The following is an 18,171-nucleotide window of genomic DNA, read 5'->3' on the forward strand; positions in this document are numbered from 1 at the left end:
AGTGAGAGGGGGAGTGTCCGTCAAAATAGCCGCAAAAGTGAAAATCTAAACCAAAACCAAATGAATTCTGGTTTCAATTGCCCGCGGTTTGTGTTTGCCATTGTTTAGACACGAGTTTTGTTTTACTTTTGCGAGGGTTTGTAGGTTTGTCGGGTTCGTTTGTGTGTTAGTTTCAGACTGTTCCAGCTGCTTGACGACGATAAATGCAGTCTGCATGCGATGAGGAGGATGGTCAGGAGTCGCCGGGAGGTTGCCAACATTTTTAGCAGCCAGCGAGAAATAAAATCCAAACTCGTTTCGACGTGCCCCAAAGTGCCAGTCGGTCTGGGACTCAAAAATGGCAGGGGACTGGACCCGAGACTCGGATACTCGGATACTGGGTCTGGGTCTGTGGCGATCCATTGTTGCGCTCAGCTGGCTTGGTTCGAATTTGCCAAATGGAAAACGCCTCGTCGGTCGACGTCCAGGGGAAAATGGAAAATCATCAAACATGTTGCGGTGATTTCATAACAAGTGTTGCCAAATGCTTGAATACAATCGGCCTATAATTTAAGATCTTTTCATGTGTATAAGCATTTTTCGTGGGTGAATTTTTGTTTGCTTTGCAGAAAATATCGTATTTGAGTGGATTTTGATAGAAAATTCTCTCTCTCCTCTATTATATTCAACTATTTTTAGCCCATTTCTTTTATATATTTTCCGTTTATTGTGTGTGAGCTCCGTTAGGTATTCTAAAAGTTCCCCAAAAAAATCGTATAATGGTTGCATCAACAGTTAGCTTTGAGTGCAACTAAGAAATGCCGTTAAGAAGATTCTCTAAAGAAAAGAAATTTATATGTAAATTAGACCTCAAATTGATGACCTAACAGGTTAAAATACCTTGACGGGTCTTCTTAATTTCCATTAAAATGATATTTCATTTGTTTATTACCGAAAAACCTTTTGTATTTGTATGTTAGAAAACGGTTTTCACTTTTGCAAATGAACAATAGTCAATCCATAGAGTGTTGTGAGATCGTAAAATAAAATGAACTTCCCAATTTGTTTATAAAATTATGCAGCTTCCCCTTTTTTCTCTTTTACCTTTCCCCAAACCGGTTTTGCACTTGTCAGGAAATTATGAAAGACCCGGCCGTAGAATGCATAAATAATAAAACTAACAAACAAAAATGACTAATGCAAACATACAGAAAAAAAACAACATCAAAATTAAGTCTTTTATCAAAACATTTTTTTATACTGTACATACAATGGAAATGCAAATCGAGTTGACGCTCGGAAATCTTTATTATTTGTAATGTTAATTATGCCGGAGGGGAGTAGTTTCCATTAGTCAGCAAATCAAATCGGGGCGAGACAATAAAGCGAATGCATAATCCACATGACTGGGGCATCTCGCATCTCGCATATGAAAACTGAAAGTGCCCAAAAGCGAAATGCGGAAATATACTCGTAAATATACGAATCTATAAACAAATTATGAACGCACTGCGTTTCAAATACAAATTGATTCGTTTTCGATTTCAATCCAAAGTAAAGTAAAAGTAGCCAGCGCATGCCTTTTTGGGAAATCGGGAGAACCGCTTGAGTATTATCGATGATTATGGTTTCTGTCTGGCCAAGAAAAATTGGACGTGATGTTTACCAAATAGAATGCCACGGAAATGCGTCAAGGAAAAGTCAGTTTTCTGTGGGTGGCGGTGGGTTCTGTATTTCCCTCCATAGTTCTCTCTTTTATTTCGGGTTCAGGTTCGATCCACACTGACTGGCAGTCAATGTTAACGTAAACATTATTGCGGCTATCAACCTGCTTTTGTTTATAATAAATGCGCCGAAGTCTTATAAAAATAAACTCACACAACCGAATGCATTCCCATTGGTTGGAAAATTCACTTCACTTCAAGTCCAGACTTCTCTCTACTCGCAGTGCTTTTCTGCTTAATTGTTTACTCGGCAGTTGTTTTTCACGTCGCTTGATTAATGTGAATTGGAACTTACCTGCAAGAAAAAGAGAAAATAGGGTTAAAGGAATTTTCATTGATTTTTTAAATATTTAAAGTTAAAGTCTGTAAATAAGGGAACAAACAAAGATTTTCCAAGAGACTCTATTTATACGGAAGTTGTATTCGATTAAACATTAATTTACATATTTTTGCCTTTTGATTATACAATTAGTGTTTTTCTGATTTTTCTTTTATTTACTACTTGATTTATGATACAAAAATTGCAAGTTTACAAGGAAAAATTCCCAGAAGAAACTTTTTGTGTTCAGGAAAACAATGGAAATTTTACTGAAAAACAGAGACGAAATATTTAGATAATATTCCATGAAAAATAAAACTGATAAAGACTGTATTTCACAAGGCGCCACGAGAGGTAACTCTTGATATTACTGATATTGAATCTTATGAATCACCTATTATAACGAAGAATTGCAAGCACTAAACCAATTTAGATATTCTTGGAAATAAAGTGTATCAGCACTTGGCCAATGAACTGATTAAGGGAACTGCTCAATTTTGCAACAACGAGGCAAAGTCAATGTTCTCGCCTTAAAGTACTTATTCATGTTCGTCGTCAAATCAGCGCTACCATCTTTCCATAATAGTATTAACTGAAGTAGACGTCGCATCTCCTTATTTACAGCAAATAAGCAAACAAACACGAGGCACAAACACTGAGGAGCACTCACATGGATGCAAAATAGTTGGCAGCTGCCTCAAGTTTGCACAGTTTTCCACAATGACGGCGGAGTGCAATGCTCCGGGGATCCCCTTTCTTTTCCCCAATCTCCGCTCCACTTCTCCTCTCTCCACCCAACCACCCACCTCCGTTTAAAGGCTTCTTCTTAACCCACCATTGCCCCCCCTTTTGCACTTCTCTCTGCTCCACTTGCAACCAAGCAGCGCGCAACTTTTATGCCTTCTTCGTCGCCATCTGCAGCTCCCACTGGCATACCTTATAACTCGAACCCCATACCTCATGCCCCAATCCACTCCGCTCCATCTCCATCTCCATTCCTCATAGCTAGACCCTGCCCAACCCATCCCTCGTTTTGCAACGTTTTATGGCGGCGAACTGCAGTTTTTAATAATATTATGTGGCACGTTTGAGTGGCATCTATGTTGCCAGCTAATTTGGCGAGGCTTTTTCAGAAGAGCATCTCAGGGAAAAGCTTTAGAAACTTTTGACACTATCAGAACATTTTCTAAGAGTACAGAAACATTTATCATCAGATATCATCTTAATTTTATAAGCAGAATGGTATAGTAATAAGAACCAAAGAAAAGGTATAATATGAAACATTTATAAAGTGAATTATTGATACTAAGGAAATCATTTTATTTTTATAAAACCAATAGAAAGTTATAATATTAGTTTTCCAGTGCACACTCAGTACCGATGATGATGATCCAAAAGAAAGTAGATAAACTGATCCTCTACCATTATAGCCATATCAGTGCAATTTCTCACGGTGGCCAAGGAAATCATAACATGTAACAAAGCTGGGTAAAAAACAAAGACCGGCAGCAGCCGTTGATGAAGCGATTTGGTTCGTTAATGGATGCTTTTTATTTGAAACTGTCATAAAACATCAAAAGGCAGACAAAAGGCGAGCACTTCATGTGCACATCACATCATAACACATCACCTCCCCCTGACACGCGTTCAAAAAACAGAAAGAGTAGAAATGCCTGAAAAATGATTCAGGACTGTGCAGAAATGGAAAGCGACCCCAAAAACCATATGGATTGTTGGGATGCGATGAGTCAAGTCAAAAAAGAGTGGATCAGGGTCCAGAGAATCGATTTAAATGCAACTTCCCCGGTTCAATGACTTTTCGCAGCTACATGTTGCCGCAACATTTTCTGCCTTATCGCCAGAGTATTTAACGATTTCCGCTATAGCTCCTCCATGTGGAGGAGTTTCGACTTGCCCACACACGCTTCCAAAATTCATGCAAAAAAAAGGGAAAAACAGACAACAAAGTTTGTTCAAATTTTTGCAACAAACAAGATGGCCAGGCAAACAACAATTTATGTATTGCTGAATACAAAAAATACTTGAATTTTGGCAGGGCTCTAAAGCTGGGCCTGTCATATGGGCAGGAAATGAAGCTAATTTGTTTTGCGGGTGTGCCATCTACGGCTGTTTTTTTTGTTTCTTAAAGGGGTTGAGGAAGAAACGGCGACAAAGGCGGTTCCACCAAAAAAAAAAAAGAAGTAAAATATTAAACGAAACCCAAACTAAAGGAACCCAAACCACGCAGGCAGTCTGACTTAGCCTTCGTATTTTACAGCGGTTATGTTTATGACAATGATAAAAGCCAAGCCAGGCTGCGTCCTCAATTCCTCGTTTTTCCCTCTTTTGCATAACATTTGATGACGAAACAGGGACACAAAAGCCAGCCCTTCTTGCCACACTCCCCGGTTTTTGTATTATTCCCCTCGCCAGCTGCCTTTGAACTTGCCTTCGAGCAGGCGGAAAAAAGCTCCTTTGAATAGGGCCAAAGCTGTGACAGCTTCCTTTACCATATAGCAAAACACTCTACAAATATTTAATAGAATTTAGGGACATCAATTCTATTTATGAAATCGATTTATGGTATTACGAGGTATCAAACCAGGCCAGTTCTTAATTTTACTTTTAAGGTTTTTGCTAAAATAGTTTTTCAACATCTCTAACTATATTTTGGAAAACAGATCTAAAAAATAAAGGAATAAAATACAAATACAACTTTTAAATTAATATGAAATGGTATAGTGTTTCTTAGTTTAGTCGTAAAGTATTTTTGCGATATCTTAAGATATACATACGAAAGTATTTATTAAAGGAATAAATACAAAAAGGTCGAATTAAATTACTTTAAAAATATTTTATTACCTCCATAAATTCAAAACTTGTATGTTTTTTATTGCATTTAAAATTGTATTTTTTGTGCAGTATCATCAATAATCGTTTTAACAGTTGTTCTTAACTTTTTAATAATTTAAAAAGTAAGCCTTAAGAAACCTTATGAATAATGTATAAGCCAGCTTATAATAAAAACCCCCTTATTTTAAACCCCCATTTCCTGCAGTGATCCCCCCTTGACAAACAGTGTCGCACGCCGTAGAGCAAAAAAAGTATTAAACAAACATCGTAATCAAGCACTTTGCCGCAATGTTAGCGGCATTTCATGAGGGCCTGTGGGTGGATGGGTGTTTTGGGAGGGCCTGAAGGACAACCGGGCTCAGCTGATGAGTCATACAGCTGATGTGTGCAAAAGGGTGTGTGGTAGGGTGGAAGCAACAGAATCAGGAGGAAGCAAGGCCACCCCCTTTCAGATGAGTCAGTCAGTCAGACGAAGTGGGTGACTCAAAAGGAAGGCAGCTTTTTATCAACTAGCTGGGTGTAAATAATGAAACGTGTTGCTAGAACCAACGGCTAAAACGTGATACAAACTGGCATTAGGGCACATTTCCCTAAATACATACATATACTTATATACAAAACACACAAGGGATCGAGAACAAAGGGCTTCGGTTGCCATGACGTCCCATTTACCACTCCAATTCGAGTGCATTTTGGACAAGAAAACAAAAAGCAATGGGGTTGCCCGATCCAACTGCAATTTCAAGTGATTTGTGGCCGATTTGTGTTGCCGATTTCTGGCAAAATGGCACACACACACTCCACACTCTGGATAACCAGACCAGATCCACTCGAAAGGAGGGCTCTCCAGGCATTAACTTGACTTGGTCATGAGCCATCAGCGGCCACATGTCGCCATGGCAGGAAAAGTCAGAAGGCGTGAATGAATTATCGCCGGCTGTCCATAAATCTCTAGACTAATTAATAAATGCTGGAATAACAAAATAAAAATTGCCAAACAAAAGCTGACAGCGCAGGGTCATAGTTGAGCTCAGGAACATGTTGATAATGAGCAGTGGAAAACATTTCTTATCGAGCCAACTACAAACATACTACAAATTCCGCCTAATCGATAAGCTAGATCAACAAAATCAAAAGACACAGAGAAAAATACTAAATAATAAAATATATTTTCGAGAAATAAATATAAAAGAAAATAAATTGAATTTGATTAAAAAACTTTAATGATTTCCCCTTTCATTATGGAGTTGAAATTGATATTTTTCTGGTGGGTGTCAATTCTCCTTTGATTTTATCTTTCTATGCACAGATCATAAATCTTCGTGTGGAATTTTGATTATTATCCAAAATTGAAATCTTTGATTCATGATATGGTGTTTTCAATTTTTTGCCCTCCGTTCGAACCACACCCAATTTGGCCATGTTGTTGCTGGCCAACTATAATTGAATTCGGCCTTTGTTCCCCTCAGGCAACCACAAATATAAAAAAAAATAATGTTCTAAGCGATACGTAGCACTGGCCACATTGTGTATCTAATGTCTAACTAATATTTACTTATTAACCTTTGCTGATATGATATGATAGCCCATGTGTGTGAGCTGTTTTTTAGGTGACTGTGAGTGTGCTTAGTCAAACAAAAATTGTTTGGCTTCAAAACGCTAAGCTGAATTTCACATACCCTAGCCAAAAAATATAACGAAAACAAAGGGAATCATGATAATATCTTTAATTTGTTTGTAGGTGAGATAAATCACTTTGGGATAAGTTTGCATATGCTAATAAAGCGCAAACATCTTGAAAGGATTGAGTATAATAAATATAAATATTTTTCAGTGTCACGTTTTGGTATGTAAACTGTAAAAAGAAATGCCATATGGTTAAAAAATATTTATTTGTTTGGGATTGTCTTTCCTTAAATGAATAATTTTATTTACATTTCTTTGCTCAAATTTATGTCCAACTAAATAGGATTTATCTAACACATTTGGAAATGGTTCAAACATTCGTTTTACAAAATTCAATATTTTCGTATTCCCCATAGGGTGCTTAATCTATTAGTGATATGGGACCAGGCAATCCCTATATGTCGGACCGATAAATAGAGCCGCACAAATTTAATAAACTGAACCAGGGATTTTTGTCACCTGCCGGTGTGCGTGTCTATATAGATTTTATGACCAGCAACAGGTTCATTTCATTTAGTCACATACGGCTGGCCCAGTGAATTTACTGATAAGTTTTCTTCTGACACATCGCTGGCGAAGAAAAAAACTAAACCAAACGGAAACGACATGCTCAATGAACCAAAAAACTCTGAAACTTTAAATATTAATTATTTAATTTATTCCAGCTATTTCTCCAGCTGAATCAGCGGCAGGTATTTGTAAACAAAACTCGCTTCTCTGACTCACTTGAAATGGCAACACATTGATTTGTTTTGGAAATGCCAAGGTGTTAATCATGGAAATAGAAAAAATTCGGCAGTTTTTTTTTCACGTTCTTGGCACTATTCGTAATTATTTATTCCAGCAAAAATTTATGTGGAAATAATCCTTAAATATGTTTTTAGTCACTTATCGCTTGCCAGGGACAAACTATACTTAAGTTGGTCAACTTATCAGAACGGAGGCTTTGGTGGAAAGGAAGTGAGTGCGTAATATTCATATATATAAATCATTTATCGCACAAGAATTTGAAGCTTATCTTGCTTATGTTTTTCATAGAATGAAATATTTCCACATACATAAATAATTACTCCCATGTGGGGCAAATCCCAGAGAATGGTCACCGCAGGCGCCGCAACCGATTTTGATTTGGATTTCAAACTTCAACGGTTGCAATTTGCATTTTAAAAGGTTTTCTGCCGTATTGGCAAAAGTATCTTAAGGCTGTTTGGTATGCACACGGCGCAAACTGGCTGAAGGCTACTGAAATCAATAGACCCCACGACAGACAGAAAAAAATGGCAACGCGAGCCAAAACGTGCGAAATGCAAAAATGCAAACAAAAAGTAATAATTTTGAAAATGCACTGCCCAAGACGATGTGAATAGAATTTGCAATCACGGGGAGAGTTATGAGTCGCTCAGAGAAGGATATAGATGGTGAGAGATATTTATATTTTATGGAATGTGCTCAGATAATATTGATGCCAATAAAATGGGGAATATAATATAAATACATGGGGTAATATATATTTTGTTTTCCATGTTTTAATATTTGGAAGAGTAAGTATACAGACCCCGAACTTCCTAAAACCAATTCTTTCAAGATTTGTTTTCTTACATATATTTTTACTTACACTTATGATAATTGCTTATACATTAGCCCCATACTCAGAGCCCAAACGATTTGGCAAATAAATATACCCCCTTAGTCAGCTTTTCAACTGCGACTCGGATTGCCGCCAAATTCGGTTGAGTTAGCATCTTCGCATCCGGATGCAATAAAATCAGCGAAAATGTTTTTGCAACCCCCTGTGGATAACGCGAACTTGGCAAATTCCCTTGAGTAAGCCCGAAAACTATTTTGATTGTATCTAGCGACATATTGCAAAGAGGATAAGTCGGAAAAAATCGATAAGGATAAGGAAGGAAGAGGCGGTGGAGATGCAGATTGAGATTTTCAGATAGGGTGCGTTTCGCACGCAGAATGGGAACAAGTGAAGGAGATCCAAGGAGCATGGCCTTGAGCCAGAGTCCACCCCATTTTTCCGGGGGATGTCCTGGTCCTGGCCCTGACACTTGCCCTAGCTTAATTGGAATTGTGCCCAAGGAGATCTTATGTACATATATGGGGGAAAAGAAATCCAAGTGCAGTCTTTAAGAGGGTGGTGACCAGCTATACGAACTGGTGATAGAATTTCAATCATGGCGGACACGTTAGAAATAGAAAAGCATTCATCCCCAGGTTCTCCCCTCCGTGGAAATGACCTGCTGCGAAAAGATATATGAGCTTCAACTGAATTTCTTGCATTTTTTATGGAGCGTAAGACCCCACAGTTCCTTACAACAGTATGTCCACACCCCGGACACATAAAAAATACTTTATGACCGTCTGTCTGAAACTCTGGCCATATTTTTAGCCGTTCAACAAGTTGGGGCAACGGCAACCGAACCTAAATGCGTTCCCCAATTCGAAACATACTTTTTTGCTAATTGCTTGGGTGAACGGCTAGGTTTATTTTGTTTTCTGTCTTGGGCCTTTCAATGTCATGTGAAAACTGATCAAAAACGATCAGCAGCAGCAGCAGCACAAATTGCATGAAAATTATTTACACAGTGCTCGACAACATTAAACAGCTGCACTCGACTCGATGGCATTGAACGCCAAGTGTGGAGGACCGAGGTCTGGAAATGCGGCGATGGGTGGAAAAAACTGGAGAAGTGCCGGTCGGTCAGTCATCGGTTGGTGAGATACTGCCCAGAGTGCTCTAGGAAAACCAGCTGATCAAATAGGGTATGACAAAGCACCACACTTAAATGAAGACAAATTATTCATGGAGCCAGAAAATTGTGAGGCAAATAAGTTAGAATAAGTCGATTCAGCATCACTTACAAGTGAATGCTCTTTGAAATACTTTCTTGGCATTCTACAGATAAAGCTGGTTACGAATAATATATATATTATTTTTAAAATTGTATGAGTTTTAATAACATAATACGCTTGCTAATATATATTACGATTTATTTTTAAAATATTTTTTAGAAGATGATGAATAAGACCACAGGAATTTTATATAAATCACTAAAAGCCTTTAAATGTTATTTGAAAATATAATATAATATACTTATTATATATAATAGATACAAACGAAATAACTATGGAATACAGTTAGTTGATTGTAGTATATGATTCTAGTATGACTCTACCAAATCTTCTGGCACCAAAATCATCATTAATTCAATATACTTTGTCTAGACCCGACGCAATTTGAAATTACAAAAACACACACTATTTTTAGGCCCACTCTGCAGACTCAAGAAAATCCACAAGAAAAAGAGAGTGAGAGAGAGGAAGGAAAACAAGATAGAGATATGTGGGCGGGGTGTTTTCCCAAAAAAGAAATTCCCGTCAAATTCAAATGTCGAAATAAATACTTAACAAAAAGTGATTTTATTTAACCAAGTTTTTGTGGGTCCACAACTTTTTTATTTTGGTCTTTTTTGCATATGCAAAGCAACGAGTCGCAGTGGACGGCGCATGCTTTAAATTTAATTAAAGTGAAAATCTTGTGCATAAAAAAAAATGGGCAACAAGAAATGCAAAGAAAGTTTTTTTGTTCATTTTATATTTCGTATTACCCGACGACTGGCGCTTGTTGGCTTTTTCAGGCCCCGCAATTGACCCGCTTCGCCACGCGCTCCATCGACGTAGTTATTAGCCAAGAAAATTGAATGGCCGAAAGGGGGGAGTCTATGATTTTTGCATTTTTAATGTACAATATTATTACTTTTTTTTATAATTTTGACCGCTTCGCTCTCCATGCACAATTTCAATTAACCGAAATCTTTCTGGTTACACTTTCTTTGGGTTAAGTGGCATATCGAGTATTTTTATGTGTGGCGTGCAAATCATTTATGCAAATGTTCAAAATACAGTTTTGGGCATATACAATGTTCGTTTGGCTACCGATTTTCGCTAAGCGAACAATGCTTCGTGATTGAGTCTGCTAAAAATAAGGTAGGTGAGGAAAATGTGCAGAGGGGCTCCAAAAACTGGATTTCTACCACTAACATGAGTCACTTAACAAAGTCGTGAAGTCGAGAATAAAGCTAAAACTCTTACAACTTTGAATTGACTATAAAACCTGAGAAGAATTTGTTTATATTCTTGAGAATTTGTCGTACTTGCTGTTCTCATATTAAGTTTTTAGAGAGCCTACCTAGGTATTGTTTATATTATAAACTATATTAACTTTATATCTAAAATGTGGCCTTGTCCTGTTTGTTATTATTTTTCTTATATGAGTTTTTATTATTATCTTAACATTTCCTTTTAAAGAAATTTCATATGGATCTGATCTTCAATATAATACGTTTTTTAATACCATGCTGTACTGGTGTCCCCAAAATATGCCATATTATAGTTTTCCCAGCTGCATTTTATTAGTTTCTGGTGCTTTTCAAGTCGCTGAGCCATATGCAAATCCGGTAGACAAACACTTGGTAAGCTTTCCGGGCCTAAAACTAACAGCAGACACTGGCTAAATCCCTCCAACTAAAAAAAAAAGAGGAAACTGTCTAAAAAGAGCATGTACAAAATGCCAGCAAATAGATTGCAAAACGTTGTCTAGACGTGCAATTTTGGTCCTGACATCAGGGAACCTCCTCTTCAGTCGAGGCGAATTTTCCGCTCACACACCAGCGCAAACACACCTACAAGCACACACACACCACCGCACATTTTGAGGGTGTGCCGGCTGCTGTCTGATAAAAGGAAAACTACCCCCGAAACGCGGAAGGCATATGAAATCCATCGATATCCGAATGTACGAATATCCGAATTGAATTGAAAATCAGCAAAAAACTAAATCGGGCTAAAGAGGCGGACAAAAAGCAGCTGAGGCAAGCTAAAAATTGCTTTTATTATAGACGTTTTAAAATCCCTGTAAGGTAAGCTTTAGCTGGGCGTGTCAACGGCCTGGTCTAAACGAAATGACGAAAAAACAGCCAGAAAAACAGCTGTGAGGCATAGAATACTCATAGACAGAGCGGAAAAAACAAAATAATAATAATATTTTAGAGAGCCGGTACTTGGAATCCGATGGGGATCGAAGTGGAATGTGGGGCCTCCGCCGAAACAGAACACAAACTACTACATGTGAGGAAAATAAAAACAACAAGAAAGCAACGATATATCCGAGAAATATATATAAGGCTTTGGGGCGCACGCTGCTTCTGGCCGTGCTCATATGGCAGCAATTTACATAAAACCCGCAAAACCAGTTTTTTTTATAAAGTTTCAAGTTCCAGCTTGGTCGGCTGACGAAAAGAGACGGCAATGCAGGGGTAGAAAGAGACGGTCGCTTTAAGCGCGCGTTCTTAAAACATTTGCCTGCACTTTGGCTTATGGGAAGCAATTTGTAAAATTCTCACTGCTCAAGCATTCGAGTGGATTTCCTATGGGTAAGTTATGACATTGAAATAACAATTAATTGACATGACTTTGGCTTAGATTGGGTATCCAATTAGAAAATATAGGGTTTTCTAACAATAAGGGGTCGGAAATTGGAAAACAGGAATTTAGAGCTTAATGTGGAGCATTCAGAAAACATTTGAGGAAGTATTTGATTGGCAAAATGTTCGGTAAACCAAAGACATGTTGGGAGCCTCATTAAAATTTGTATTGAAGTTCGATTTAAAGTAACTTGATTTCTCTCGAAATTTCTAGAGGTTTTATTAGGACTTTTTTAAAAAAGTACCTCTGTCTTGCGGAAAAGTTATATTTATAAGAATAATGTGGTATTCACGGTAAAAATTAATGCTCTAGAGTCTATTTTCAAGGGCTGATAATAATTCATTAAAAATTGATAAAATAAAAAGGTATTCGATTTTTAGATAGTAAACGAATAATAACTTGTAGTTAGTATAACGAAACATAAATTGTGAAAGTACGACCACAGCTTTTTTATCAAAAAACAAGGAAGAACGCTATAGTCGAGTACCTCGACTATCAGATACCCGTTACTCAGCTATATGGAGATATGCAAGCAGCAAAGCGAGATTAAAATGCGCCACCTACCGGCGGTATACAGATTTAAGCGTTATGGGCGTTAGAGTGGGCGTGGCAAATTTTTTTTTGGATCAATCGATAGGTATCGACGAGACCAATACATTTCAGTTAAAATTTTTTATCTAGCATGAAAATTGTGGGCGTCACAGGTTTTCGCGGTTTGTGGGCGTTAAAGTGGGCGTGGCAAACTTTTTTTTGGGTCAATCGATAGGTATTGATGAGAACAATACATTTCAGTTAAAATTTTTATTCTAGCATCAAAACTGTAGGAGCCACAGTTTTGGGCGGTTTGTGGGCGTTAGAGTGGGCGTGGCACTGTGCTGAAACAAACTTGCGCTGCGCAGGAATCTCAGGAATCTGCGTGCCTAATCCCAGTATTGTAACTCTCATAGTTTCCGAGATCTCAGCGTTCATACGGACAGACGGACAGACGGACAGACGGACAGACGGACAGACGGACAGACGGACAGACGGACATGGCTAGATCGACTCGGCTAGTGATCCTGATCAAGAATATATATACTTTGTGGGGTCGGAAACGCTTCCTTCTGCCTGTTACATACTTTCCGACGAATCTAGTATACCCTTTTACTCTACGAGTAACGGGTATAAAAAGGAATCAATGAATAGAAACATGTTTTTAAAAGTCAGTTTAATTGCTGAAGATATAACATTTTCGAGATTATTTTTAAGTTTCTATAAAAATATCAAAATATGTTGTTAAGTTTTTATTTTGGAAACTTGAATTTCGGTATTTCGGATAACTTCATATCGATACTTTTATAAAAAACCGCTTATAAACATTTAATTTTTTAGTGAACTTATAGATGAAACAATTTTGTAAGGATTTAAGTGCTTTGCCTCTCTTAGAATTCCCCAGTATGTTCTCCGAATCTGCAGAGATAATCCCCAGAAAAACTCAAGACCCCAAGAACTCAAGAACTTACCCATAGCTCGGTGCCCCAACTCATGTTGCTGGAGTTTTGCGCTGTGTTTTCCGATTCGGCCAGTTTGTTGTTGCTGCTGCTTCTGCTCGATCCGCTTGCCACTGTTGTTGTTGTTTTTGTTGTCGTTATAATAATAATCCACAGAAGATAATGTAATCCACAGGCGATGGGGAGAGAGGGAGAAAGCGAGGGAGAAGATGAGAACTTTTATACGTTTTTATTATATTTTCCCGCAAAGGTTAATTAATTTTATAGTTGCTTTTTCGTTTTCATTTTCCGTTTTTTTTTCTCTCAGCGTTGCGCGACGCGATGTTTAATTTTCTATGAAAGAGAGCAATTCGAGTCATATATATTTCATTTATGTGTTTTTTTTTTCGGTGGTTGGGCAGGTAAGAAAGCATGTAAAAAAAGAGTGGCAATGCAGACGTGTCAGTTGCAGCGGCAGGTAGAAAAAAAGGTGAAATGATAAGTAATGAGAGTTAAAACCCTGCTTTTGGGGGATTTTTGGAGTTATATTTGGGTTTTCTAAATAGGAAAATTCTATGCACTGGTATTTCGCTGCGCAAAGAGAGAGAGAAAGATAAAGGGAGAGAGAGAGGGAGAGTGGGCAATGCAACTGCATTTCATAATTGAGAAAAAGAGAGGACAATTGGAACTCTACAATTGTTGTATTTACATAATTTCGCACACAACACACACGCACACTCGCACACACAACTAACAACAATTGCCGAGTGCACGCACTCTTCTTCTTCCACCGTTTTTTTATATTTTTTGTTTTATCTTTTTTCTGCATTTGCAGTTGCAACTTCTTTCATTTTCGGGTTTTATTTTACGCTTGCACTTCGACATGCGTCATAATTCGGGCGACATTTGCACACACACAAACACACACAGTGGGAACACCCGCACTCACACAACGCAAGCATTTGTTTCTCCTTTTTGGCGTGCGAAAAACAATTTTATCCGCTTTTCAATCGCAACTATCCGCTCGTTGTTTTCACGTCAATCTTTTTTCCGAAATTAAAAACGCGAAATCGAAAAGGACAGACCATACCAGGGTATTTTCATATTCCATATTTCGCTGCGGTTGGCGGATGGTCACATCTGAATTCGATAACTCTCATCCGCTTTGACTTGAGGTCGATTACAGCTATCGATAGTTCAGATGTCGGTCATGTTTTTAGGCCGTTTATTTAAAATACTTTAACATCTAGCTTAGCTTAAGCTTAACGGGTTTCTGTATTTTTCATGGTTAAAAATGGAATCTGTTTATTTGGTTAAATATTTTTAATTTATTATTATCATCTAGTGGATTGTTTAATAGTAATAAGAATTAAGTTAAATAATGAGATGTTAAAAAACAATTGTATTTATATATATATAAATTTGGAGCTCTACATTTATTAGTATTTACTTTAAGAACTTTAAGAAACGGCGAGATAGGTTTTAATAAATGAATACAATTTTGAAATAATTTTACAAACGTATAACATTTATATCAATGTATTTATATTTCAGTCTCCATTACTTTGTATAAATAACTAAAATGTTTAAGTTTTCATGATAATTTATTTTATCCCACTGTGCAGTGTGACCGTATACGCCAGGCCTTAGGTATTGTTTCCATACTTTTATCACAACAGCTGTTCGTTCCGTATTATTATAGTTCCGCCTACATTTTAATGAATTAAAACTTTCAATTAAAATCCCTAAATACTATATTAAAACGCGTAATAGCTACCACTATCCACCAACCACAATGCCTTCCTACGAATTAGCCCTGGTGCTGCGCCAATTGCCTCGCGTGAGTAGCACATGAAATCAACCGGCAGTTACATAAAAGTAAATAAGAAATATGTGTTCCCTCGACAGCCCGAACTGATTTCCGTAATTAAGAGGACAGCAGAGTCCATCCTGGATAAGGGCGGCATTATCCGGAAACTGGAGAACCTGGGAACCCGTGCCCTGCCCCACAAAGTCAGTGAGCATGGAGTGGTTCATCGCGAGGGCACCCACTTTACCATCGCCTTCGATACGGCGCCCACGAGGATTGCCGACTTGAAGGAGGAGTTCGGCCGCGACATAGACATCATTCGGCGCTACATCTTTAAGGTGACGGAGCCCGAGGAAAAGCCCTGCACGCTACACGACGAGATGCTGCCGCCCGCCTACCGCAAGGATGTCCAGGAAATCATTGCGGCCGCCCAGAAAAAGCAAAAGAAGAAGTACAACTACAACTCCGGCTTGGACTACTATCCCTTCCAGAAGTAAACCCCGAATAAATCTATTTAAACCCGACCCGTGCAGTCCGTCGATCTTTGGCTAATTTAAACTGAAGTATTTCTTATGAAATGCCCTGCTTATCTGGGCATTTTGCACAGTGTTTGTCTTTGTTTAGTTTACGGCCCCCAATCGGACGCTTATCAGACAATTGATAAAGGTCCGTAAAATTCGACCATCAATAGAACGTAGATTGGGCGGCTAGTGCCCCAAGAAACGCCGAGCAGTTCACTAGTACTTCCTCTAGATCCAAGAAATGGCACCGCAAATCCGCCCACTCACGCCAGAGCTGCAAAAGTTGGCCAATGAGCAGCTGAAGGAGGATCCCGATCGTCTGGAGGCTGATCTGCAGGCATTCAAGACCTGGATCGAGCAGCAGCCTCATCTGAATCCGCGCATGGATGATCAGTTTCTGGTGGCCTTCCTGCGTGGTTGCAAGTACAGTTTGGAGCGGGCCAAGGCCAAGTTAGATAAGTTCTACACGCTGAAGACCAAGTATCCAGAATACTTTAGAGTTACCAGCACCACGGAGGGCAAGTTCCGGGAGATTCACCAAACGGGGTAAGGAACATTATAAGGAAAACCAAGGGAAATAGGCACTTATTTATTTTTTGAGCAGGGCAATTATCTATCTACCCACTCCCCTTAACGAAACTGGACCACGCATCGGCATCTGGAGGATGGGCCTGTGTCCCGTTGAAAAGTATCACATCTTGGAGGTCATGAAAGTGGCCCAGGCCATGCAGGAGATTGCCATTTTGGAAGACGACTACGCCAATGTTAATGGAGTAGTTTTTATCATGGACATGAAGGATGCTACTGCGGCGCACATGTTCCAGATGACACCATCGATGGCCAAGAAAATGACTGTGTTTTCCGAGGAGGCTCTTCCGCTGCGTTTGAAGGCACAACATTTCATCAATACCATCACCGGATTCGAACAGATATTCAACATGTTCAAGCCCATGATGTCCAAGAAGATGCAGTCACGTCTCTTTGTGCATGGCAACAAAATGGATCAGTTGACGGAGCAAATCCCATTAAAATATCTTCCGGTGGAATACGGCGGGGAGAATGGCACAGTGCCGGAAATTTTGGCCGCTTGGGAAAAGAAGATGGATAAGTACAACGACTTCTTTAAGGAGAATGCCAACTATGGAACTGATGAGAGCCTGCGACCGGGAAAACCCATTGATTTTGAAGGGCTCTTTGGAATCGAAGGTTCCTTCAGAAAGCTCAACGTGGATTAGTGGAAGTGTTTTGGAATTCTTAATCTTTGCGTCAAAAATTAATTGAAAATTCTAACCTTTTATCTAGTTAAAATTTTAATAATTAGCTATTTTTACATAAATGCAATAAATTGTCATTGGAAAAGAAATAAATGGTATGCTACCCTATCCTTAGAAAAGAACGATAATATATATTTACATAATCCTTAGTATTAAGACTTTGAATCATTATCTGTAGAAGCAAATCTTTCGCTGCCACTTTGTGGGAGTGGATTCGAATATCTTCCTTCGGTCCAGGGTATCTTCCAGGTACTTTTCTATCTGCAGTTCCACATCAGATCGCCACTTAAGTTCTAGAAATAGGGGGAAAATCTCTCCCGCCTTTTTTAGACGTTTTTCGGCTTTTTGATAGCATTTCCAGGGTTGTGGTTCCACCACCAGAAGCTCTGCCAGATTTGAGAGCTTCCTCAGAAACAATTGGAGACCCTCATCATGGTGATTAAGATGAATCCACATGGTAATGGAGTAGCAGCAAATGGCATCGAACTTCTGGCGATTTTGTGTATGCAGATAGCTTCTCACAGATTCGAAGGCATCATCATCTAGGACATCCACGCAGGCGTAGCTTATGTTTTCCGGGGATTCGTTTTCATCAAGGGCGCGTTGTATCAGTCGATGGTCTATATCTACTCCTAGAATTTTTACGGATCTCTGAAGACGTTCCTCCAAGTACTTGTGTAGCAGTTGGGTAAATACGCCGCAATTGCAGCCCACATCCAGGACAATATAAGGAATACTTCCGGTTGATTCCCCACCATCCAAGGAAGGCAACCATACATCTTTATCCGGCAGTAGCTTTACACGATCCGGGGCTGAATTAAATTGATAATAGTTGAAAAAATTGCCATATTGAACGGCGCCGGGATCGTTGTTTCTAATGTCCATTTTATTGTTTATAAGCACGTTTAAAAAATCTATTTAAATGGTGTGACAGTGGGCTGAAATACCAATAGTTCGGCTTCCTCAACGAACTATTACGCCATCTATAGTAGCGCTTCCAAATACGCCATCTACAACTTTTAGAGAGCCAGTGCTGAAAATCG

General features: G+C 38.7%; 4 protein-coding genes across 10 annotated transcripts in view; 2 read left to right on the forward strand and 2 right to left on the reverse strand.

Annotated features, from left to right (window-relative positions):
* Positions 1-14,629, reverse strand: part of Cip4 (formin-binding protein 1-like Cip4) — a 36,309-nt gene extending 21,680 nt beyond the window's left edge. For all 7 annotated transcript variants that reach the window (XM_017088325.4, XM_017088323.4, XM_017088322.4 and 4 more), the window contains exons 1-2: positions 14,473-14,629; positions 13,557-13,657 (exon numbers count right to left, since the gene is read on the reverse strand). In XM_017088325.4, coding sequence (XP_016943814.3) covers positions 13,557-13,657; positions 14,473-14,485 — 114 coding nt within the window. In that variant the 5' untranslated portion in view covers positions 14,486-14,629. The remainder of the gene's footprint in view (positions 1-13,556; positions 13,658-14,472) is intronic.
* A 562-nt stretch (positions 14,630-15,191) lies between these two features.
* On the forward strand, positions 15,192-15,891 carry mRpS6 (mitochondrial ribosomal protein S6). Its single transcript, XM_017088311.4, has 2 exons — positions 15,192-15,363; positions 15,432-15,891. Exons 1-2 carry the CDS (start codon positions 15,319-15,321, stop codon positions 15,828-15,830), a joined length of 444 nt encoding a protein of 147 aa, XP_016943800.1. The 5' UTR covers positions 15,192-15,318; the 3' UTR covers positions 15,831-15,891.
* Positions 15,892-16,029: 138 nt separating this feature from the next.
* Positions 16,030-17,124, forward strand: LOC108020200 (alpha-tocopherol transfer protein-like). Its single transcript, XM_017088308.4, has 2 exons — positions 16,030-16,400; positions 16,459-17,124. The coding sequence occupies exons 1-2, from the start codon at positions 16,096-16,098 to the stop codon at positions 17,087-17,089; spliced, it is 936 nt and encodes a 311-aa protein (XP_016943797.3). The 5' UTR covers positions 16,030-16,095; the 3' UTR covers positions 17,090-17,124.
* Positions 17,125-17,176: 52 nt separating this feature from the next.
* On the reverse strand, positions 17,177-18,038 carry LOC108020201 (probable RNA methyltransferase CG11342). Its single transcript, XM_017088309.4, has one exon. The coding sequence runs from the start codon at positions 18,011-18,013 to the stop codon at positions 17,297-17,299; it is 717 nt and encodes a 238-aa protein (XP_016943798.4). The 5' UTR covers positions 18,014-18,038; the 3' UTR covers positions 17,177-17,296.
* Between the last annotated feature and the right edge of the window lie 133 nt (positions 18,039-18,171).

The sequence above is a fragment of the Drosophila suzukii genome, chromosome 3 (genome assembly GCF_043229965.1).
Source record: "Drosophila suzukii chromosome 3, CBGP_Dsuzu_IsoJpt1.0, whole genome shotgun sequence".
NCBI lineage: Eukaryota > Metazoa > Arthropoda > Insecta > Diptera > Drosophilidae > Drosophila > Drosophila suzukii.

Bases quoted from the DNA above. Each gene is read 5' to 3' on its own strand.
- mRpS6 (XM_017088311.4), top strand. From the start codon at position 15,319: ATGCCTTCCTACGAATTAGCCCTGGTGCTGCGCCAATTGCCTCGC. The intron at 15,364-15,431 runs GTGAGTAGCACA...TTCCCTCGACAG, and splicing joins TGCTGCGCCAATTGCCTCGC to CCCGAACTGATTTCCGTAAT.
- LOC108020200 (XM_017088308.4), top strand. From the start codon at position 16,096: ATGGCACCGCAAATCCGCCCACTCACGCCAGAGCTGCAAAAGTTGGCC. The intron at 16,401-16,458 runs GTAAGGAACATT...TTTTTTGAGCAG, and splicing joins CGGGAGATTCACCAAACGGG to GGCAATTATCTATCTACCCA.
- LOC108020201 (XM_017088309.4), bottom strand. From the start codon at position 18,013: ATGGACATTAGAAACAACGATCCCGGCGCCGTTCAATATGGCAATTTT.